The sequence below is a fragment of the Numida meleagris genome, chromosome 4 (assembly GCF_002078875.1).
Source record: "Numida meleagris isolate 19003 breed g44 Domestic line chromosome 4, NumMel1.0, whole genome shotgun sequence".
Classification (NCBI taxonomy): Eukaryota; Metazoa; Chordata; class Aves; order Galliformes; family Numididae; genus Numida; species Numida meleagris.
The window spans coordinates 55,586,385-55,611,322 of record NC_034412.1 but is presented as its reverse complement, the minus strand read 5'-3'; the positions used below and the strand labels follow the sequence as shown (position 1 = coordinate 55,611,322).

The window sequence follows — 24,938 nt, the reverse complement described above, 5'->3', positions numbered from 1 at the left end:
TCCAAAGAGAAGGATCCCAAACAAATTGCAAAGAAATGTCAAGATCATATACCAAAAGACGCCAGTTTTCCACTCAGACCTTACAACACCTTGGAGAATGCAGCAGGTGGGTGCTCAGGACAAGCCTGCTTTTCCAACAGCATGTGAGCGAACTGCTGCTGAGCAGAGACACAGCATCTCAAGACGCACAAAGTTAAAGACTGCTGGAGTTGGAGACCAGAATTGGGTAAAAAGATCCTCCTAGGTAAGCTGAAGGTACTGAAAAGTATGGCTACTTTAAGATGCTACAGCTGCTTGTAGCTAGGGGAGTCTAATACCCACTAGCAAGAGCAAGCAGGGCTCTACAGGGCAAGAGCTGTTCCAAGGGATGATCCACATCCTTTTCCATGTAGTACTGTGTGACAATCACAAAACTCACTCTGTCAGGCCTCATTAAGAGAGGGCTTGTGGCCATACTGTAATTCCAAAGCACTTGTCACCAGCATTTCTCCAAGTGGCAAAGGGCTAGGGGAGAAGAGAGAAAGAAGTGAAACATCATCTGAGGTGTACACTTCGCAGTTGGAAGAGAGAGCATCCAGAACCCTCTAATTCTACCAAGGTGTCTTTCTGCTCTGTAAGAACCTACTGAAACAGATAAAAAGGGGATTCTGGTTATAATGTTGCTATTGTAAATTGCACCATTCCATTAGCATTAAAGATCGCAAAACTGAAAGTAAGGATGTAGGTAAGCAGGAAAATTGTTCATTGTAAGCAGGAAAATTTGTTCAAAGCCTTTCTCTTCCTTTAAAACACACACACACACTCACAATACCCTCCTTTATATCTGCAAAAAATAATGACTGATGAAAGAGCTCAGGTCCCGTCTAACTCCAAGCAATTTTTACCAACAAACTTCATCCTGTCACAGTTTAAAGACAAACTGATCTCTGATACACCCACACAAATAAATAGAAAAGAGCACAGCCTCTTTCTTCAGCAGACTCATATCTCACTGTATGGCCTCATTAACTGTCAGGCTTCCAGATGGGATACCAAGATAATGAAAGACAGTCACTCTGCTGTCAGGGCAAGAAAATCTGTTCTCTTTCCAGCTCCTGTTGTCATAACACCATGAATTATTCCCTCGTGCCTGTACAGCAAGCTAAGTTCTACTCCAGAAATTTGCCAGGCATCATCACAGTTTCACAGATTTTATCAGGACAGGAGTTTCAGTCAATCCATAATGAAAATTGAGAGCTAAGGTGATTCTCAGGCCAGCTTCAACAAGCATACAGTACAAGGGTTCCATTGTGCAAAGTTCATCAGAAGGACATGAGCTAATTAACTAACCAGCTTTTTGGAACTCATTAGTTTAAAAGTAACAGTTTTCACTACAAACAGACAAGTATTATCTATACTGAAAGCTAAAAACTTTGGAGCACGCTTCCAAACTGGATTTATTAACACAACTCAGTATTAGCCCCACCAAAACATCTATTTTAGTACACAGTTCTAGACAAAAACTCCATTATCTGTACGTGTCCATAGACATTTCAGCAGGAGGAACAATTGAGACCATTTGTACTAATGAAATCTAAGAAGCCTGCTCCAACATTCAGAACTAGTTTTCTGCTACTCTAAGACCCCGATTATAGTCTAATTAAAAATGTATAACAGCAGTCTTTCCAATGAAAAAGCTATTTTACAATCATACTCTTTCCCTGCATGTGGCTACATACATTAAAGGGAAGGTATTTTGGAGAAAAAAATAAATAATGCAGCTGTATGTTACAACTCTGGATGATACTACAAAACACACTGCACTCTTTTTTTTCCCCTGGGAAAAGATATTAAAGCAGGTACTAGAGGGAATATTTTTCATTGCTCTATTATATAAACTCTGCACATTCAACATTATGGGGCTATTTGTCTTACCAGCCATTTCTTCCTTTTACGTGGATTTTTCAAATACCAAAGTGAAAGATAATGTACTTATACTTTTTAGTATCTGGAAATAACAGTAGCATAAATTGCATGCCAGGCGAGGGAGAAAGAGAGGAGGACTGGAGAATAGTTATACCACATTTAATTAACCTGAACTCATTTTTCTCCAATTATGTTGCTGTCTCCCTTTATGGAAGAGCTTCACTTACAGAAGACTGCAACCACGTATTATTAGAAGGACTAGAGTTTTTCTCAGCTGGTCAGCGTATGCTGTCTAACCCAAATAATTTCCCAAAGTAACGCTCATTTGTATTCAGAATAATCACGAGACTAGAGAGCGCTGAGAGATGTGGAAAAGAAAAGATTCTCCAAAGTAAATGATCATGCTTTGAGAACAAACCACTTTACAAACCATGACCGTTTTTCAGAATTTGTAGAGATCTCATTAAGACACCAAGTTTCGCAGAGTTCACAAAGAATCACTATACCACACACACTCTTAAACTTTAAGTAAGGACAAGAACACACACAATTTCCATATGATAATACCATAAACATTACTGTAAGAAATTAGTCAGATTTTTGGAGACTGGTAAGAAAGAGTTCAGTTCTGCAGGCACTGAAGGCCAGTTTTAACTTCATTATGCACCTACATTTTGAAGCTGTTCTTCCATACTTACCCTTTAGCATGACTATATTTCTAAGGCACCACACAGGGTGAGGCAACATGTTCTATTACAGAGCAGCTGTAGTGGGGGCACATCTCCTTCAGTGCTCCTGCTCTACCCCATCCCACATGTGAATATAAGCCCTGGTGTGCTGCTTGACCTGAGCTACTGTGCCATGAGACCCCTGCTGAAACCCCTGAAGAGCCTCTTTTCAGCAGGATGCAGATCAGACACATCAAGATCAGGATGTCATCTGTTCCCTGCAGTCCCCTGCTGCCTGAAGCCAGGCAGCTTCCATACATGGTGGCACTTGCTTCACACCTTGCGAGAGTTTAATCTATTTCTTTCAAGGGCTGATGCTTAAGAAGTGGAAGATCTGGTCACAGGACTAAGAAATAATTGACTCACCTTGCTTGCTCACTTCTGCTTTAGCTCTGTAGTACAACTATTCCTTCCTCAACACTCAGCTCCTAACCAAACACATCACCAAGTAAAGTCCGAATCTGAAGCTTACCTGATCTTTCTCAGGCTTGTCAGAGATGTCATTGAGACTGGTGGAAGTCAGATTTCTGTGAGTCATGGCTGGACTGCCTGTAAGAACAATGTCAATACCAATTAAAGCACCTATTTAAATCCAGTCAGAAAAACACAGAGGCTCAGGCTACAGCAACACCTTTCCTTGCACATGGGAGACTGATGTGGGAAATTTAAGACCCTGACAGGCTGCTTTCTGTAACTTCACGTGGCACATGGGATAGAAAGATTCTAAACCTTGTTCATCTCTGACCCAGAGCATTCCCACAGCTCCTAGGACTGCAAAAATATCTAAGAATTTCTCCTAATTCCTGTCTGGGTTGACAGGGAGGCAAAGTAGCAACTGCCTGCCGAGAGAGGCAGCTGGGTCATCCATCCCTCAGCAGAGCAGGGGGACTCTCCTGGAGCCTCTTGCTATAGCTATCCTACAGAGATGCTATCTGTCCTGCATTCCTCTGCACCCAACACTTTAGCTCACAGGGAGGAAGGTTAGCAGCTCTTGGTCTTTGAAGCAGCTGATAACAAAATTTTACTTTTCCTCCACTAGCCATATTAACTAAACTCATGAACCTTAAGGGTTTTACTGTTTGAAATAGCACGTGTGTCAAATCAACAGGCTAAAATGTCCCCAGTTCCTGACACCAGCTACTCCAGAGAGAAAGAGAAATACCAGAGCCCAAGAGTTAAAGCCTTTAAACTCCACTTCTCTCTCAAAGGTCTCTAAGCTTGACATGATGGCATTTAAGCACTGCTTACTCTCTTTTGGACTATGTTTCCTACTTACTCTTATGTTCTCAAAGAGTAGCAAAATATGTGAAAATAGTCCTAAAGGACTGGCAGAAAAGCCTAGAAACAGCCATAATCATGAAAGAAGAAAAATCATAAAATAGCAAAGAGACCTCTGGGATGGATACGCTATCCCAACACTCAGCCATCAGCAAGCTCTTTAATAATTGTTTTGAATTTTTTCACCCTTCTCCCAGAAACCAGAAGCATAGCAACAGGAGCTCTTATCACAGTGTTTCTGATCATGAGAGTAACTGGAAAGACAGAAAACACTCAGAAAGGAATGGCACTGAGGCATTTCCCAAATTCTGAGATATCTCTAGGCTAGGGTATGTTTTGAGACAACATTGATTAAACTTATGGTTTGATATTCATAACAAAATGAAAGTTAAAATTTTCAGTGTTCATCAACTCCCACAGAAAAATGAACTTCGTAATAAATCTGAATATCAAGAAATAGTTAATAACTATACAAATAAATCAATAAAAGTAGTAGTAAGTAAAAGATCTGGACCCCCCAGAGGTGGGTCTTCCTTACAATGTATTCAGTGTATATGGAGACAGATTTATGACATTTTTTCTCATTGGCCACTCTGAATCACAGTATACCTGCTGTGCATTATTGCCACATCCAGGAATGACAACACAGCAAAAGCAAAGCACAAGTATAATTTTATAAAAGGAAGATCCTCGAATTTTTCTTCTTCATGTTGTCACTGCCTGGCAGGTTTAAGACCTTCACCTATATCTACTAAGTTCTTACAAATATGTTTATTCGTAGCGTGAGAAATGTCACTTGAAGGACTGGTTTAAGGTACATATATTAGTAACCATTCTCCTAATTACTAGCAAGCCAAACTTAGAAATATTTACAGCACTTGATTGACTGTTTGATATGAATCTGTATATAGGAGATAAGCACATATGTAAAATAGGAAAAAAGTAATCAAACATTTTTATGTATACAGTATCTCTTAGATGGAATAGACTTTAGTTTGTGTGTCTAAAAGGGTGTACATAACACCTTCTGAGATGTGGATATTTAATAAATAATAAAATATGCATTTTTTTTTCTTCTTTAAAGAAGCAGGTTCCTGGAAACCTGAACCCTATTACTGAAATCCAAGGCTCCCTTCTCTTATGTGGTGCAACTAATTATCTTTGAAAGGTTGCACAGATACTGCCAACTCTGGGAAATCTTTGACAAATCTATAAATATAGTGTTAAATTAAAATGAAAGATTGAAGCTCTATATAGAAATGCACATGGCTGTTTTGCAAATCAGAGCCAATACCATCAATTAAAAAGGCAGGGAAGCACTTTCTTTAAAATGTGAAGATTGTTCACACTGGTAATTGGTTTCATGCAGGTCACTGACTCAAAGCAAAGTTCCTATCAGTTCACTTAAGTGCTACGAAGTGAAAGAAAATAAATAAAAAAGTATTCAGCAGAGTTAAACAGATCTGGAGAAGCTCAGAGACAGTTCAGAGACTGCCCACCTACACGAAGCCAGTTTGTGAGAGCTGTTCCTCTGCTGTAGACAGAGAGAGAGAGCAGTGTAGAGACCCGTCTCCTCTTCTTCCAGTCTTACCACGATACCTTTGAGTCCTGTAATGGCTACTGTCTCCAGCTGAGAAGGAACTAAATATGGCTTCCAAAATGCTCTGAGGAAGTGTAGAAAATGCAGATGATTTTATTTTATAGAGTTGTTTGAAGTGGTTTTAATGCAACTTATTCAGAAGAGCTCCACTGTGTAATTGTAGAGAAAGGCACGTGCTGAAGCTCTCTTTATTTTCTGCTGCCACTTGGGTAGTTTTACAGATTTCTGGGTCCAGTCCTGAAGTAGATTGAAATGAGAGTCCCCAGCTTTCATAGCTGATAATTTTCTAGACTACAGCATGTATTTCCCTTTTTACTAGAAGTCTGGGATGGAACATTTGTTCAAAGATAATTACCACAAGATGAGCCAGAGGGGAAGGAGACCGGTGTGGATGAACTTTCCCTGAGGCTCCAGGAAAAAAACAGAATCTACCTCCTGTGGAAGAAGGGACAGGCAACTCGGGGAGAGTACAAAGAGGTTGTTAGGATGCGCAGGGAGAAAATTAGAAAGGCAAAAGCCCAGCTCGAACTCAGCTTGGCTGCTGGCATAAAAGGGAATAAGAAACTCTTTTCAACAGTAAGAGTAAGACCAAGGAGAAACTCCATTCTTTACTAGACACGGCTGGGAATGTGGCCACTGAGGACCTGAAAAGGCTGAGGTTCTCAATGCCTTCTTTATGTCTGTCGTTAAAAGTCAGACCAGTTGTCCTCAGAGTACTCTACTCTCTGACCTGGAAGTCTCAGATGGGGAGTGGAATAAACCCCCCACAATTCAGGAGGAAACGGTCAGAGACCTACTACTCCACCTAGACTGCCACAAGTCCATGGGGCTGGACAAGATCCATTGGAGAGTACTGAGGGAGGCTGGTGGAGGAGATAGCCAAGCCACTTTCCATCATCTATCGGCGTTCCTGGTCAACTGGAGCGGTCCCAGAAGACTGGAGACTTGCCAATGTGACTCTCATCTACAAGAAGGGTCATAAGAAGGATCTGAGAAACTACAGGCCTGTCAGCCTGACCTCGGTGCCAGGGAAGGTTATGGAGCAGATTGTCCTGAGGGAGATCACGCAGCATTTGCAGGAGAACCGGGGGATGAGGCCCAGGGTTTGTGAAAGGCGGGTCCTGTTTGACCAACCTGATCTCCTTCTATGATCGAGTGACCCGTCTGGTGGATGAGGGAAAGGCTGTTGATGTGGACTACCCAGAATTCATCAAAGCCTTTGACACTGTCTCCCACAGTACTCTCCTGGAGAATCTGGCAGCCCGGCTTGGACAGGTACACTCTTTGCTGGGTAAGGAGCTGGCTGGAGGGCCAGGCCCAGAGAGTGGTGGTGAATGGAGTTAAATCTAGCTGGCGACCAGTCATGAGTGGTGTTCCCCAGGGGTCAGTGCTGGGGCCTGTCCTCTTCAATATCTTTATTGATGACCTGGATGAGGGCATTGAGAGCACCCTCAGTAGGTTTGCAGATGACACCAAGCTGGCAGGACACCAAGCTGCCTGGGGGTAGCAAGGCCCTACAGAGAGATCTAGACAGGCTGGATCTCTGGGCTGAAGCCAATATGATGAGGTTCAACAAGACCAAGTGCTGGGTCCTGCACTTTGGACACAACAACCCTAGGCAATGCTACAGGCTTGGGGCAGAGTGGCTGGAAGACTGTGTAGAGGAAACGGACCTGTGGGTGTTGGTCGATGCTCGGCTGAGCATGAGCCACCAGTGTGCCCAGGTGGCCAAGAAGGCCAATGGCATCCTGGCTTGTATCAGAAATAGTGTTGCCAGTAGGTGTAGGGAAGTCATTCTCCCCCTGTACTCAGCACTGGTGAGGCCACGCCTTGAGAACTGTGTCCAGTTTTGGGCCCCTCATTGCAAGAAAGACATTGAGGCCCTGGAGCATGTTCAGAGGAGGGTGATGAAGCTGGTGAGGGTTCTGGAGCACAGGCCTTACGAGGAGCGGCTGAGGGAGCTGGGATTGTTCAGTCTGGAAAAGAGGAGGCTCAGGGGAGTCCTTATCGCTCTCTATAACTACCTGAAGGGAGGTTGTAGTGAGCTGGGGGTCAGCCTCTTCTCTCTTTTAACTAGTGACAGGACGAGGGGGAATGGCCTCAAGTTGCACCAGGGGAGATTTAGGCTGAACGTTAGGAAATAATACTTTTCTGAAAGAGTGGTCAGGCGCTGGAATGGGCTGCCCAGGGAGGTGGTTGAGTCACCGTCCCTGGAGGTGTTCAAGAAACATTTAGGTATAGTGTTGAGAGACATGGTTTAGTGGGGGTACTGGTGGTTGGTGGATGGTTGAACTGGATGATCTTGTAGGTCTTTTCCAACCTAGCTAATTCTATGATTCTAACCTTTCTTGCTAGAGGAAGTGGCTAACGACTATTACCTTTCTCTGTTTCTCAAGAGCCAATTACCTTTTCTCTCGATTTCCCAACATGATCAACGTAACCACACCAAACTACAGCAGCTCTTCTTAGAGCATCCTTTTCTTGAGGTTTTCCATTTTCATTCCAGACAGATCCAGACAAACCAATGTGCTAAAAGACTTCGGCACATGATGTTAACCCTAACACTGTTTGCTAATTAAGGATATTTACCCAATTCAGGATTCAGTTATATTGCCATCTCTTTGGCAAAGGCAACATGAATCTCTCCTTGGCTGTGCTCAGTGAAGTACTGGTGCAAAAAGTAAGGCAATCAATCTAAACCCCTCTGTTTTACTGCCTCATTTCACTGACAGGCTTTGTAGTCATCTTTCACAGTCAATATCCTGAAATTCCGATTTCCACAGATTGCCATGGCTTATAAAGAACATCTCTGTGTCATCAGAGCAGCAGGCTGTGCCTTCCTGTGGGAACAGCTCACTCCTCTGTGATCAGCAAGGCTCCCAGTGAGTTATATTTTATAAAGGACACAATGATGCGCAGCCTGAGAAAAGCCCAGCTCATCACAGAGAGATAAAGCTGGTGGTGTCTGAGAGCTATGTGACAAAGGGAACCTACTTTTGTATTTAATTTGTATGGAAATTAAAATATTTAATGTTCTTGCATTTATTTTATTGCATTGATTGCAAAATTCATGAAACCCTCTTAACAGCCAAAGGATGATTCAACACATCAATGCAATTTTGCTAGATGGGTTACAAGAGAGACTACTGCCTGAAAGGGAGTGCAGACTGACTTACTTGTCCCACTACAGATGGAGGAAAAAACAAACAAATAAAGCAAAAGAATGAAAAAAGAGATGGTGGTGGGGGTAAATGGGCAGCCAGAGCAGCAGCTATTCCATTCCCTCAAGAATGGAATTCCAGTTTTTTCCCTGTTAACATAGCAGTGAGCATTAAGGCACCACCTGGTGCCAGTTCTTCCTTCTGGAAGCCCCCCAGCCCACTCCCCGCATCCCACTCTCTGACTTACTGAGCCATCCCACGCTGGGGCTGCGCTGCACTTGGATTTCATCATCCAGCGTGCGTGTCGCTAGGCAGGGCACGGAGCTCTCGAGTGGGCTGCGTGCTTTTGTGGTGCAAGCAGGAGACAGAGGCAGCAGCAGAGGGGAAGAAGAGAGCAAAGTTGAAAAGTCAAAGGAAAAAAAAAGAAAGAAACGCTCAAGCAATTGCACAAAAAAGCGAGTTAGGAGACAGTGTTTGAACATTTGCAGTTACTCGCAAGTGCACCTTTCTATATTGTTTGGTGACAAAAGAAGCAAGCCTACTTATTCGGAGCACAAAATGTCCCCTGCTGGCAAGGTCTGCAGCCAATCTTTCATCCTTCATGTCTAAAATTCAGGCATCTCAGAAGCAGATTTCAAACAAGTGATGAAGGCAGCTGAGATCTAAGTTGTGCTGAGCAGTCCCAGGAAGCAAAGCAGTTAGTAAAAATGGGAAACACACAGCGCTTTTTGGGGAAAAAAAAAAAAAGTCGCTTCCCTGTAGGAGCCAACTTTGAGCATTCTGACTGTATACATACCCTGATGTACATCAGTTAGGGCTTGGAAAGGCATGCCATATTCCACAGTGCTTCAAATAACACAAACGGATAAATACATCACAGGGTTTTTTTTCAAGTATCCCTGGAGAATATCTCATTTCTGGCTCAATCTCTCTCCCCCTGTGCTATCCTTATTCAGTTGACATTGTACCTTTCAGCCCACTGGAAGGATTGTGGATGCAGTTTCTATGAAAATAACTCAACTGAATGAAGTTGAACTCTAACACAGAATTAAAAAAATCACAGGGGAAGTTTTCAGCTGTTGCTACCTGTCATTCTCTCAGTACAACAGCCAATGCACTGCAGAAGGTACAAGTGCAATTTTAACTGTTACCAGAATTCCCTGTCAGCACACCAAAAATAAAAAACATTTGTTAGGTGTTTGGACATTCAAATGGTGATGGAGAGCATGCCATTATTTAGGAGAGTTAGATACTCACACGTAAACACGTTACAGCTTTCTATGGCCTCTACCAGCTTGCCTTCAGTACGATTCGATCGCTGCCCTTCAACACTTTTGCTAAAGGCTCTCACACGTGTTAAGTTATACAAAATGCTGGCAGGCAGGAAACTTTAAAGCAAAAACGTGGAAAATATGCACTGCATAGCAAATATCCTCATCACAGTACTGGCAAATGATTAGGAGACGGTCCTCAGGCACCTGCATAAGGAACGGTGAGCATCATTCTCATTTTTTACAGTGGCAAACCAATAGCAGATCTGCATTACGACTCAAAGGAGTGCCAGTTGGGCAAAGGCTGCTGGATAGCCTCTAGTGAATGCACTATTTACTGCAGGGGCTCACTTCAAATGCTGCATCCTGTGCCAGGAAAGGACACAACTGGATTAACACAGAGAACTCTCAGAAAGACAGTCAACAAAACAAGACACGCAAAAACTCTGCAAGAGTTCAGTTGGAACATATCTAAAGGCCCTCAGCGAACATATCAGACATCTCAGCTCTCTGCCAATAGAAAGAAATGAAAAAGGCGCTGTCTTTGTATGGTAACTTCTAGTAATTGCTTAGTTAAGCTTTATCTGCTCAGCTTTTTGATAATCATCTTTTTCCTGTTGAGTGGACAGCAAAGGAGTGCTTTGATTTATCCTCCTCCTCCAAGCGTCAAACAAGAAATTATCATCTTTTGCATAATTTCTTTCTCAAGAGCAAAAGATTTGCTGAGAAAACATCCTCCCACAAACACAAGCACTGGGAAAGGCTAAGAAGCCATCTTTATGACACAGTTATGATTAAAAAACACTCGTTGCACACCTTTGCCACTCAGAAGTTCAACACTTCTGCCAATCTGATTGCTCTGTAGGCTGTCATCAAAAAGAGCAGCGAAGCGAAAGCAGCAGGAGCAGGACGACTGCCTGCTGCAGGGCCAGGGTCAGCCTGGCTGCGGCTCTCCAACGCGCAAGAGCAGCTGGACCAGTCAGCACCAAGCACCGCAACTGGGGGAGGCCAACAGCCACCCTGCTGCTCAGGTTCTACAAGCAGCTCACGGAACTGCCACAGGCTCACAAGTGTGCTGTTAGTTCCCAGCACCTAGGCCTGAGACCCAGAGACAGAAGTGAGAGCACCACAGTACTTTTTTTTAAAGAAATTTACAATGCTCACTACAATATCATAGGACCATAGAATGTCTTGGGTTGGAAGGACCTTAAAGATTAGCCATGGGCAGGTTGCCTCCCACCAGATCAGGCTGGCCAGGGCCCCATCCAGCCTGGCCTTGAGAGCCTGCAGGGATGGGGAGTCCCACAGCTTCTCTGGGCAGCCTGTGCCAGCACCTCCAATATGTAATAAGCTACATCTTAGCAACTTCTGCTTATTTAACTTTTTTCTGACTTATGCAGAAAAATATATATATATGTTAGCACAAATTCAAAACTTTTTACTATGAATGACCTATTTAAATACCAGAATAGTAGCTTCTAATAAGTTTACCATGATGAAAACTTTCAAGCCTTTAAGATTTTGTCACTTAATCATTCTGAAATAAATGAGATGCAGGCACCTAAGTCTTTCTGTAGTCTGGGGGCCCAGAGCGTGTTTTCAGATTTCTAACAAAAGCCCTTGAAAAAATCTGTTTCTGTTTAATTTGGGCTTTAAGTTTAACTGCTGCATTACTTGAAAAAAATATTACGGAAAATCATGGGCAGAATCATAAATTCCAAAAGAATTGTGACTGTCCACTAAAAGCAGTAAGTTGCATAACATTTTTATACGTAACATACTGCAGGGTCTCGTTAAGCTTCATTGTCTGTTTCATTAACAACCTTCAACAAACACAAACTAAATTAGTAGGGCACCCTGTAATTTACATCAAGGTGTTTTATGGTAGGTCTAAACATGAGAAGTTAGCCTTTTTAACATCATCAGTAAACATCGGATCAGCAGAACACCAAGCTGCTTTTTAAATATACCAGCCCGTAAACCTACTATATGGAGGTGAGAAGTAAGCAGCACACTAGTGCCATGTCCTGAACTACCATCATTCTCATTAACCTGGATGCAGCATGAATACTGTATGGAAGTTTCACTGACATTGCAACAATAAGGTAGAAACTGAAAAGAAATATTTACCTGGAATGAAACTTCAATGAAATTTATGAGTGCTTGGGGCTGATGGCCCTTTTATTATTGTTATTAGCCACGCTGAAAGGCAGCTGCACTCCTGTCGAACTCATTAAATTTTTATCTATCTAAAGGACAAATTCTGCCTTTAGAATTACATGGGAGGCACTCACTGAACTCCAGGGAGCATGGTATAACTCCAGAATGTGTTTCATCGAGTTATTTTTTCACTGAAGTGTAAATAATAAATAATAGCAACAACTATTTGTGAAGTATCTCCCTTCATATTTGAGTCTCTCCCTCTTAAAAAGTACTTGAATTGTCATGAAACATAATGCGTTATTATATTCTCACTAAATATAAATACTTCAGGTAGGAAACTGAGGCAAAACAAAATGAAAGAAGTAGCTGAAGGTCAGCCAGTGGGCCAAGCAGAGCCAGGAAAGAATTTCTTAAGAATCAGTCTCTTCAAATAAAGAAGAGAAATTAATGGAAACCTAAGACACCTACTATCTGAGTAAAGGATGCTCATGGCCCTAAAAATAAGCAGTGGCTAGAGTGAGAACTTAGATGAGTGCATTTTGCCAGTGTCAACCCCCCAGGAGAAGCAGGATATTATTTACTTTTAAATCAGCACTGAATGTCTAACTCCTTATGGTAAAGAGTTAGGACTTAGCATCCGAGTTATAGTTAATTAAGACACTGTGTATGATTTACCCTCAAACCTTGTAAATAAGTTTTAATTTCTCTTTACACCCTGAGGTTTTGATGGCTCCTCAATGAGTGACTTTAGCTGCAGAAAGGAAAAATCCAACATTCACCAGCTGCTGAAAAACAAGGAGGCTGTTACAAGCATATGGTTCAACAAAGATAGAAACAAGACAGAGGTGGAAGGTGGATGCACCCTGTAAACGGAGCAAGTCTTAACCCCTTCAATTAAATTCTTGGCGTGTCTGAAAGAGACACTAATCACAGCAATACCATATTATCAATCCTAAAGGTTTCTTTACATTTCTACACCTTAGGAATTTCCTAAGTACTCAGAATAAAACAGTAAGCCTGGTTACTTGTTTAACCATAAGATAGGAAAAGTGTCTATCATTACCCAAACACAGGCACTCCTGATATCCAGGAGTTTGTCTTTCAGCTTTCCTTGCAATTTGAGAGCCATTAGGTCTGACTGTGGCATTGTAAACATACCACGAGCAAGCACAAAAAAAGGTCTCCATGCCACCATGACCATGAGTGTCAAAGTGCCTATGCTTAAGCAGGTGATTTGCAGTCGGAGTTGAGAACCAAGTGAGCGCATCTCTGAGTGTATTTTTTAAACAGAAGTCAGAAGCCTCCCATGCAAACAGTGGGGACAGCAAAAAGCCCAAGAACGCATGGTGGAAGAACACAGTTTCTTGAGGCCAACTGAAAACAAACATGAGTTAGTCACTGAGTGCCCAGACCCAAAATGACTGAGGCATTCTCCAAGGATCTGAAGTGCCTGATCTGAAAAATAAGCAGAAGGAGCAACAGTCCGAAGCACAGTCCCAATCTTTGCTCCATTGGACTCCTGCAGGGATATTCACCAAAAAGCTGCACACCTAGGACATTCCCTCAATTCATGTTACTGTGCATTTTTTTCATTCTTTTAATTATCAAGACACTGGCATGTGATAAGATGCATCATCAAGAGCAATAAATATTCTTCACATGCACATACACACCTGTAACAAAAGCAAAGGACAATGAAAAGTAGGAAATATTAATGAAGTAAGGTAATTAGTTAGGGAGAAATGTTAAGAGCGAGCTTTAGAAGCAGAACACAGAAAGCTTAGAGGCCTTAAAGACAGCAAGATGAGTATCAGCTTGCTCTTTTTTTCTGGGTATTTTAAAATAGCAACTTACAGACAAGTTTTCATACTGCAACGTGAGACAGTTTGCAGAACTCCAAGACATGAAAATAGGCTTAAACCATCTTTTTTTTTTCTTTTTTTTAACATTACCACTATGACTGCAAATCTCAGTGTTTGAGTAAGTACAGAGCCACTGCCAAGGCCTCTACAGCTGTCTGCATCCATACACACGCACTTATACAGACAACACCATATACACAGCACTACACATGAAGTAGTTTTTGAAAGAGAAACAGAAATGCATACATGACATACACCACAACACAATTTTAGGTTGAATAAAGCAAAATGGAAATGAGCTTTACCCACACTGGACAATGATTGTATGGCAATAAAATGCAAGCTAGATTTTACTCTCGCATAATTTTTGATTAAGAGTGTCATCAACACAATCTATTAAGAAAAATCGAACACACGCAAAAGCTTCATCTCTGCACAAGCATTTCAGATGATCAGCCTTTTGGGTTCAGGTAAGCGTAGAGTTTGTTGTAAATCTCTCTTTCCTAATGTCGTTCCTACACCACCCCCTACATACCTCTTGCATCCTGCTGCCTGCCTGCCACCTCCCTTCCTCTACCTTTCCGTCCAGTGAAGATAGGGTTAGAGCAATGTGCCACGGCAAAAGCAGCCTTCAGAGCCCACCACTGATGTGTCATCAATGTGGGTCTTGCTACGCTAATTGTGCATTAGAAAAGCATTGTCATGGCAACAAGGTTAGTTTCTGTCAGGCAAGGTTGGTGGGTTGCTTTAAAATGGAAGGCTATAGCCAGTTAGCCTCTGCATTACCATTATCGGGGTTGGTAAACATCCTACTTGCACTGGAGACGGTCTTTCCAATGTCTGCCAGAGAGCGCAGGTTGGACTTCTTGGTCTGGTGCCGGTGCTTCCTGAGCAGCGTGTAGGTGACTTTGTCCTTCATGTCTGCCTTCAAGAGCCCTGTCTCAATCTGATTGTCGACAATCATTTCTGTTGAACACAAAAAGAGATGAGAGAGAGGAAAGGAAAATGAATTCCAAAGCCCAGAACTTGGCTACATGAAAGGAGAAGGGGAAAGAACATTCACCATCCCGTTTTGAATTCTTTCCTTCCCATCTCAAAGCTACCACCATATACCACCACTTTATTTCTAATGAGAATCTCTTTAAAACATTTCTTGAAACGTAAGAAGCATCTCCATGGAGGAAAACCCATCAACCACCAACACACACCTTTGCCACCAAAATCCCTTTCTTTTATTTCCATGCCACTGAGAGGACTGCCAAACAACCCTCCTCAGGAAAAGACCGCTCTTAGCTCAGAGAGGGAGCTGCTCCAGCCCTGTGTTGTGAAGGAGCTATACCTATGTCATGATGAGTTCCAGGATGACTCCAAAAATAGCATGGCAAAACTTCTAACAGCTTCAACAAGGCCTGAGTTCACCTCATAGGCCCCTGCTAAGACCTGATCTATCTACAGGAAAAAGTCCTGGAAATGAGTCACTAAATCTTTCATTCTTAGAACTAAAGTAAAATGACAGCAACTACAGAAGGCAGAACCCACTCCTGTTTTCAGAGGACGTATTATAAGCCTTTGTCTTTAACCTTTAACCATCATCAATCTGCAACTCACTGCTCGCTTTCCATCAGCTCTCTCCTCTCTGTTCCTTTGTCCCATAGGGGAGGGGTGAAGGTAGCCCGACTTATTAAAAAAATCTCTATTGTGCAATAAATCTCACATTAAGTTGTTCCTTTTATTACTTCAGTTAACATGCTATCCCCCAGGGGAAAGTGGCAGCTCTTATTTGTCTACTAGTAACTTTTATTTGTGCTAATAATAAAAGTTATGGGAAAGTGGAGGCAGAACATTCACCACACTTGCTAACTCAGTGAGGCAGAAAGTCATTTTCTATACACTGCCCAAGAATTAATGCCTCTTCAAATCACCAGAGAAAAAAGCCTCAGACTTCCACTCCAACTCAGAAAAGAACAATTATATACACATAGGTATGGTTACACAAAAGCTTTATTTTTGTGAAGTGCTGCAAGCTTTCATTCACATTTTTTGTTAGTGATTTTTGGAATGCTTCCTTCAGAACAACATGCCTTTCTTTATCAAGTTTATCCTTCTCCATCTGGCAAGTATTTATTCCTTTTTGTGCTTCTGATATAACACAAGTCAACAAACAGAGCTCTGTGCACTTTACTTTCCTGCCTGCCACTACCAGAAATCAACAAAGTGATCATGATTAAATAATTCTGGAAACCAAGTCGGCAGGCTTCTTAGAAATCCCTCTGCATCTGACTAAGGATTTGGACCTAAAGCAGTATAAGTACCCCACACAGAACAGTAGTACAGCAAGAGCAGCCACTGACCTGTGATTTAGTCTCCCAGAAATTACATTTCATTGGGGAGATGAAAAAGGTTATTCAAGGTGACATCTCAAAGTGACTTCAACCAGAATAATTTATTTTTTTAAAAAAAACTTTGCCATGTCATGCACTGGGGTACACAGACACAAAAAATACAGGAAGTCAATGCCATCACAAGCACCTACAAAAATAAGAAGCTCAAAACTCTGTAGGTAACTTCTAATTCCAACTCTTACAAACTAATGCAACACTTCTAATTTGACAATTTTATGCCAGGAAAATACTGAGCCTGAGTCCTGAGATGAGGATTCAAAGCATCAAGTTCTGTGGCATTTTTATTTCATTTTGTTCTTCTACACCTCTTCACATAAAGCCTTCCAAATTCAGGATACTGTTTATTTAAACAGTACCTCCACTGGATGACTCATTTCTTAAGAGTTATTTTCATATGACTTTCCACATGTCACTGAGAACATGGTATAGCTCTCAGCAATGTCACTGAGCGTCATCCTGGGCCACAGCTATTTTGACGGCAAAAAACCTGCTACTCCATTCAGCAGAGGGAAGCATAAATTGATCCTGTGACTGCTCTTCGTCCGCCTTTGTCACAGGGGACCACTCCTATTTTAAACAGAGCCTTACCTGCTTCTAGCAGCTCAGCCTGCAAATTCATCTGAAAATAGTCTATGATCTGACCACAGGAGCCCTAAATTGCAACTGTTCTGCCCAAAGCAGTACTTGCTGGGCATCCCTATTCAGAGGGAAGTGGCCTTTTAAATGCTGCATTTCTGGCAGTAAACATAAATTAAGTCATTGTGTATGCCTTTCCTTTCAGACATACATGGTAAATTTAGGATATCTACCTCAGGATCTAAATGATTCTATTTAAAACCAAAAGATAATTCAAAGCAAGCATAATTATCACCGAAATAGATTCTTTCACTCTTCTTCCTGAATTCAGAAGAATGCTTTTCATATGTTGGTTATCCTTCTCCATGTACTTTCAAGGTTTCTGTTACTCCTAGGAAGATTATTTCTTTGTTTTCCTCCTTTAATGAAAAAGCAGTGCTTTTATTATGCGGTGAAAAAGAATGGGCTTCCTCAAACTCCCACCCCTAATAAAAGAGAAAAAAGCTTGGGATCTTCCAAACCAGTTATTTCACACTTTATTCCAGGAATTCTTTGGCAATAATAAATTCTTGAGTATTTCAGTGAAAACAAAGAAACAAAAACAGCTATGCTCAGTTTCTTGCTTTCAGAGGAAACCACCACAAAGATTAATTGTAAGCTGCAGGGAATTGTTTAGGGCAAGAGCCAAGGAAGCTTACTTACCCACCACCTGAGGAAGAGAAGAAGCCTCCATATCCAGCATTATTGAGCCTTTCTCTATACATGTCCTTAACTCAAACAAGCTGTGCAGGGATAACGTGGCCACGTGAGGTTTACTCCATCGTTCCCCACCTTGTTCTACCTTCTCCTCGAACTTTATCCACCTGCAAAAGGGCAGAGCGATGAGATTGTGTTAAAGCTGTTGCTCCCTGTGTGCGTATCTGAAAGAAGCAAGACAGCTGAAACATCACAACATGTCAACAAGTTCAAGCATACACATTTTCCCACCCATCTCTAATGCCACAGATCCACAATCAAGTTGCAAAGGCTTAATGAATTGGTATGTGTTAGTTGAGCAGTGATAATGCTTGTAAACTACTGCAAATGAAAGGTAAAACACGTTATCTTTAATAGCTTTCACCAAGACTTAAACTAACACAGTTTACCTCATGTTTGCTCCAGGTCAAGAATACAGAGGCAGTTTCAACAACTCTGCTGGCACCCGCTTCCCTCCCTGGGCTGCACACCCAGCACTTAACTCAAGCATGTCCACCCACAGATACCCATGACCTAACCCAATACTCTACATCGCACCGAGTAAAGCTCTACCCCTGCTTCAGCAGGTTCAGGTAATTAAATTCATGCTTAATAACTGCTCTGAAGTAGCCAAGGGTGCTGGAGAAGATGGAAAAAAAATCAGCATTTCTGGAAATAGGGTAACTTGCATTTGAGTATTCAAACCTACACAATACAATCTGAAAACTTCCTCTCCTGTTTAAGGAATTGAGTAAGGTCAGGGCAGGAGAAGTGTGAGGAAACCACAGAGAATGCTAAGGCAGAAATATCAGGAAACAGATCTCAGCTTTTACATTCCTCTTCTTTCACCTGCACATAATCCTTTCCACAGCTCCCCTGGATAAGACTCAGGTCATCTTCAAGCATATGAGCATAGGAAAAGCATCAGGGCTTTGCCAAGACTCAGCAGCCCAGTCACCAGTCGGGAGCACTAAACAGTACCAACAGGAGCAGGCTGGCACAAGGCGAAGAGCAGGGGAGAGAAGCACATCCCAAGTGCATGTGAAGATGCCCTGGAGAGAACAAGTGAGCCACCACTGGAAAAGACAGAGGTTAAGGGTTTTGTTGTTTCCCTCCACTTGCTCTCCGCTGCTTAATCATTAAACAAAATGGGGCAGAAAAAATAGAAAGCTCATCTCTCTAGCTGAAGATTAAAGAAAAGGTTAAATAGGTTAAATACTGCTCTGTACAAAACACTCTTTACACCCCTAAACCCATGTCATCACCATGGGCAAGCAGGAGCTCTAGCCCAGGCATCATGCCCCAAGCCCCATGGCAGGGGTGCTCAGGTGGAGCATGTCCCGCTGCTGCTCCGGGCTCCTGCCGCTGACAGCAAGGTGTTTGCAGAGGAGGCCAGCTGGGGACTGCACACACAGCCCTCTGGGACACAGAGAGGGACATTACACCTGTATCCTACCTGAGAAAGGGAAGAGAGATGCTGGGGCTTCTTCCTTTATTGCAGCATCTGGCTACAGCTTCACTGCGAGCCCAGAGTGCAGGAGAAAGGAAAGTGCTTTAATGCAACCTAATTGCAAAGCAGAAGGGTGTTCTAATCCTGTACTGAGATACTATTTTAATACGTTTGGCTAAATGAAAATTCCAGTGACTAATACAAGGGGATTATTAAGACAAAAAAACCCATACATTTAAGGGTATGGAAGCTCACAAAGTGGTTCAAAAGAATATTATTAACACCAAGTGAAATTATATTTAATCCTGAAAAATGTATTATTTGAGGATTAATCAATTATGCTTTTCAACTACAATAATCTCTTTTGAGACTTCATTTTTAAAAAGCCACATTTTAATCCAAGCAATGAGACTGAATTTAAACTCCAAGGAATAAGGTTCTATTCTGTTCACAACACTTGAGTGTTTGCTAGGAAAGCAAAGGGATTTGGGCATCTACAGATCTGTGGAGTTCAGAGGGTGTGTTCTGTATGCGTACATATAGTTGTGTGGGTAAATTGAGTCAAGCGCGGTGAGACGCTTTTTACCCTGCAACCACAAAGGCTGCAAATTACAAAGGGTTTGTACTTCTGGTGAAAGTGTGTGATTCGCAATTATCAATATTTGCTTTCTGTTTACTTTTCTCATTCTATCACAAAACTTCATATTTGTTGGACCTGTCACTAGCTAGATTTAGTAGTCACTCAGTTTCACCGACAGTCACTCAGCTCTTCCATCATGTTACAGAGCAAGGAATAACTGTTTTCCTATGGAGAGTCCATGCCCATCCACTTTGTTGAAAACTGACAGTGAGATGCTCTCCAAATGGCCCAAAAATACCTTTGAATACCTCATTCTCAAGTCCTTTCTGAAGTCCTGATGCACTCACATATGCGAGTACTTAGGCAATGCTTTCTACATGGTCATCCACAAACCTAACAAATTTTATCTTTAGTTTGGTTTTTATTATTATTCCCCACAGCACACTTTGCCTAACCAAATACTCTGGTTTGCCAAAGAGCATTCAAGGCAAAGCATGTGTTTACGAGCAAGCGGGCACCTTCTGTCTGAACGGAACCAATCTGGTGTGCTATTTCATTCACAGATTACACCTAAAGAGATAAAAATGAGCCAAACCTGAAATAAAGAGAGTCCAAGCCGCATCCCAGGAGTCAGAGGTGCCACTCAGAAGGCAAATGTGGCTTTGAGGACATTGAACTGTGTGGTCACTCATTACACCAGGAGAAATCACTGAAAGATTAATTCCTGTTGCAATATTTTCTTAACTGACCTACCAGAAGATACAGTGCTACTGTACAATTATCATCAGCTACCGGCATCCCCTCTCTTTTATAGAGATTTGAGGATACACCAAGAATACCTGTTGATGTTTAGGAAATAAGCCTAAACATGTTGAGACATACATTCGGTATTTTGCATAGCATACATCTATGTTATGGCAAAAATCGTACTCTTGCACCAGGTCATAGAAGCATCATTTAAAAACTAGGACAAAGTAGGATACTATGTCCTATCAGAAATAAACAATTGAAAGACCATACATCAGGCAAAAATGATTTTTTTTTTACATGTCCTTCTGCAGAAAAGCTCACTCACAACCAGAAAGTTGCATGGGAAGTAGCTGAACATTGGAACGAAGTGTTGGTCTTTCAGAGTGGAGGAGAGTGGAAAGGACAAAAGAGACAGTTGTGGAGTTAAGGTTTCCAATTGTATGCATTTAGAATTATACATCTCAGAACAGAGCTTCTCAAGTGTTGAAGGCAATGCTGTCTGCACTGTAACGGTAACGTGCTGTTTCAGGGCAAAAGCTAGAAAAAATTCTAATGACCACATTAGAGAAAAAGTGCAATATAACAAATAACATCCATGTTGTGTTATGACTCTTGGACCTTAGAAACTAAACTGTTGACTCCAGCAAAGCTGGCACTGTGGACTTCTGAAATCTGGAACACATTGGCCATCATTGGCTCCAAAGGGCAAAGATTTGTGAGAAAAATCTGCCACCGGTGCACTTGGCTGCCTCCAGAGTAACCTCTTACTCTTCAAATGCATCTCTGGGAGTCTTCAGTGTGTTCAAGTGTGCACATACTGTAAAGGCAGCTATTATATCTGCTAACCAGTACACAGGACCAATCTTTCTTACTTTTAAGGCTCTAAAAACGATTGCATAAAAGGCATGTTAATATTAGAACAGGGAAAGAGGTGAAGGATGTAAATGTACTGCTTGAGAGAGCTTACGTAAAGAAACCAACCATAATTAAAGATTCAAAATGCCTATCCACCAGCTCACATATCTTTCATTCCTTTTCACTGTCATCTTATGTAGAATGACAGTCCCCAATGTGATGCACACATCTTGGTTCCCAAACATACCGGACTGAGCCTAGAGTGGTCAGGCACTGGAAATGGGCTGCCCAGGGAGGTGGTTGAGTCACCGTCCCTGGAGGTGTTCAAGAAACATTTAGATATAGTGTTGAGAGACATGGTTTAGAGGGGTTATTGGTGGTAGGTGAATGGTTGGACTGGATGATCTTGTAGGTCTTTTCCAACCTAGATAATTCTATGATTCTGTGATTCTATGATTAAAAATAGATGGTGGCCTCCAGATGTTTCAAGCCTCTCCCTTTTAATAGTTTGCACTGTATCCTTTAGCTATCAGTGAAATGCAACATACACATACTGGTGCAAGAATCTGTAATCAATTTACTTGGTGTGGATGGACACGCACCAAAAAAGCCCAAACAAGGAAGACCTAGTCACCCAAATCTTGAGGTTACCTTTAACAGCAATAAACCTTCCCTTTTACTGCTCTATTTTTAATGCATTTAACACAGGGCTGTGTTATGAAACACTGTCTACACTGAGGATGTTTTTCCAAAATGTTTCTTTATTGTTAACCACAGCTAGATACCATTGCTAACAGGCAAGAGGACCATGAAAAGGAATAGGACATCCTCAAGCCCTGGTCATGGATTGGCCTTACCTACTACCAGAAATGTGTGCAAGGAGGAACTGTAGCCTACTTACACCAGGGCTGCAGCACAGACTGCTAAACTCATGTGAATAAAGAACCAAAACAACAAACAAGAGGACCTCTTCTGGAAGCATCTTTTAACCAGTATCTTGAAGGTTCCTGATATAGATTTTCCAAGACATATACTGGTTGTTTTTCTGCTGACCAAAACACCTCTAGAAGGTACAGTACCACTTGCTAAACTCTGCTGATACAAACGCTCCTCTCCTGACAGCTTCTACCATCTTTCAAATCAGACTCAACAGCTCCACTGAGCTGCAGAGCAGGCAGCTCCTATACCTGCTGAAGCAGAGACAGCCAACTCCAGCTGGTATGTCCTGCAGCAGAGCCACACAGAAGCTTTCAGCAGGTTTGGTTTTGCAAGATTAAGTCATATCAGGAAGATACAGAAAAATCTTGAACAATCAGGCACCGTGCAAGATCACCATCAACAAACTAACATGCATGTCAGCAAGTTAGCCAAGGTTAGGAACTACACTGTGCTTGAACACGGCATCTCCTCTTCAAGTATGTAATATATACACATGTATTGTTAGAAAGAATTGTATATATAGCTCCAATTAGCACGTCTACTGAAGATGTATGAAAACACAAAACCTCAAAGGATTTCCATAGAAGAAAAAAACCCTCTTTTTCTCTCCAGACACCTGATGGTAAAAGAGCACCAACATATCCCTCTGTAAGTTTCTTGGAATCTAGAAGCAGATGTCTCTCAGGACATGTAATGTGTTTTGTGATCTGTCATGCAGGACATAGGGTATCTTTCTCCTAATGGCTAGTATTTGTGGATTTCAGGAAAACAGAACTCCCAACATTAATATGAGAAAGAAGAAACCAAATATAGTGCTCAGAATGAAAAGTATCATTAAGGTCTGAACTGCAAAAGAGCCTTAACAAATTGTCACTAAAAACCCTTTTTAAAGACCTGTAGGCAGTACATATGACAAAATGCAAGCACTGAACTAATGATAAGAGGCAAGAAAAGCAATAAAGGGAGAAAAGGATGACCAATAAGAAAGGAGTTGAAGGGTAAAAGGTGAAAAGTCTTTAAATAGGCTCTGCAAGCAACAGAGAAGTAAAATAAGTAAAAATAAAGATAAGGGGGTAAAGGAGTAGGTGGTGGAGCAGTTCACTAGGTAAAGATTAAGGTAGCCAAACAATACGGACTACCTCTGAACACAGGAGGGGCTCTAAAGACTGGAAGGTGGTGAAAGGGCTTATAGTAGAGCCACAATAAAGGAAAATGAAAAGCCCAGAGCTAAGAGGGGGATTGGGAATAGGAAAGGTAAAGCCCTGGGCTGCTCACCAGCTAGGTGAGAACCTCCTTCTAAGGAAGGGTTTCAGGCCTTGACAGCAACTGCAGTTAAGAGCTTACCTTTCAAGACAAGACCAAGAAAAATATTTTCGCTGTAGAAAAAAAAATTAACTTCACGAGGCTAGGAGAGATAAACAGCAGACTTTAGATCCTGAATCCTATCCAAAGGCTCCTTCTGTGTTGCTCAGAAATAAGCTACAGAAAACTTGTATCAAATACAGCATAAAAAACCATGCCAGTCCTAAACCAGCACTGCTAAAGAAACAAGAAGACAATTTGGCCAAAAACCTAAAAGCGGGCAATCCAAACCAGCACTTAGCACATATCCTGAATGCTTTCCTCAGAACAAAAAATCTTCAGAATCTTTCGCCAATTTAAAATGAATTTTCATCACTAACAGAGTAAAAATGTTCCAACTTGTGCTGTGTGGTAGAGTCAGGCTCAAATCTACTTTTGACAAACAGAGTTAAAAGTTTTAATACATCTACAGATGTTTTATTCTTGCCATAATATTGCCACTGTTTGCAAAGCACTAGGTAAGCCCATATGGATTTTGACTCTCCATATAGAACCCATTCAAATAAGTCTGGCACTCCAATTTTTCTAGACTTGGTTTTAAATCCATATTTAATCAAACCCTTGAATTCTCTGATTTATCCAAGAAAGGTAATTTCACCCATAAAGGCTCTTTTCTGTGGATTTCCCAAGCCATCCTGTAGTATGGACATAACCACCAGTGAGGAATTCCTAAAGAGGAATTTCTCATGAGGTTTCTGAGGTAAAGGAAAACCAACCCACCTTGCAGTCTCCTTCCATTCCATTTCTTGTCCATCAACAGCCAGAAGCTCATCCAGCTCTGTGAAAAGCTGCGGGGGTGCCGGGCTGTCATCTTCCTCTCCCAGAATGAAGCGGACACGTTCAGCAGCAGGGGAGACTGCAGAGGTGAAAATACTGCGGTTAACAGCCTGAGAGATGACCAGGGATGTGCGGCTCCTCTCCTTCCCCTTCTCCCCAAAGCCATTCAGTTGTTTCTCCAAGCTGTCTTTTCCGTTTGACATCCTACTTGTGGACGGAGGGGCGTGAGCAAGGGTCTGTGTATCGCCCTCTCTTCCCTTCCTTGCCTCTCACTTACTTCTTAAAACTTCAAGCTGGGAGTAAAGTTCAGGAAAACTTGCCTCTTTCTACAGTCCTTAACTATGTTACAGCAATTTGCAGCCCTTGTAAAAAAAGAGCTATCAAGCTCAAAACCAATATGCTCTATGGTGCGTGCCCAAGGACCTTTAGTACTCTGATCAGCTGAGATCCTTAGCCCCCTTTTTTATATGACGCAAAACCAGTTTCAGCCAAACTGTTTTGGGGCTTATTGTGGCAGCATCCCATAGCTTGCTTTCCCCTCCCT

General features: G+C 42.0%; 1 protein-coding gene across 3 annotated transcripts in view; it reads right to left on the bottom strand.

Moving 5' to 3' along the window:
- The window catches only part of SLC4A4 (solute carrier family 4 member 4), a 205,934-nt gene that overhangs the window by 72,950 nt on the left and 108,046 nt on the right, over nucleotides 1-24,938 (bottom strand). For 2 of the 3 annotated variants that reach the window (XM_021396769.1, XM_021396770.1), the window contains exons 4-7: nucleotides 24,338-24,473; nucleotides 17,649-17,809; nucleotides 14,755-14,934; nucleotides 3,106-3,182 (exon numbers count right to left, since the gene is read on the bottom strand). In XM_021396769.1, the coding sequence (XP_021252444.1) occupies nucleotides 3,106-3,182; nucleotides 14,755-14,934; nucleotides 17,649-17,809; nucleotides 24,338-24,473 (554 nt within the window). The remainder of the gene's footprint in view (nucleotides 1-3,105; nucleotides 3,183-14,754; nucleotides 14,935-17,648; nucleotides 17,810-24,337; nucleotides 24,474-24,938) is intronic. The other variant, XM_021396768.1, reaches the window with a different exon arrangement.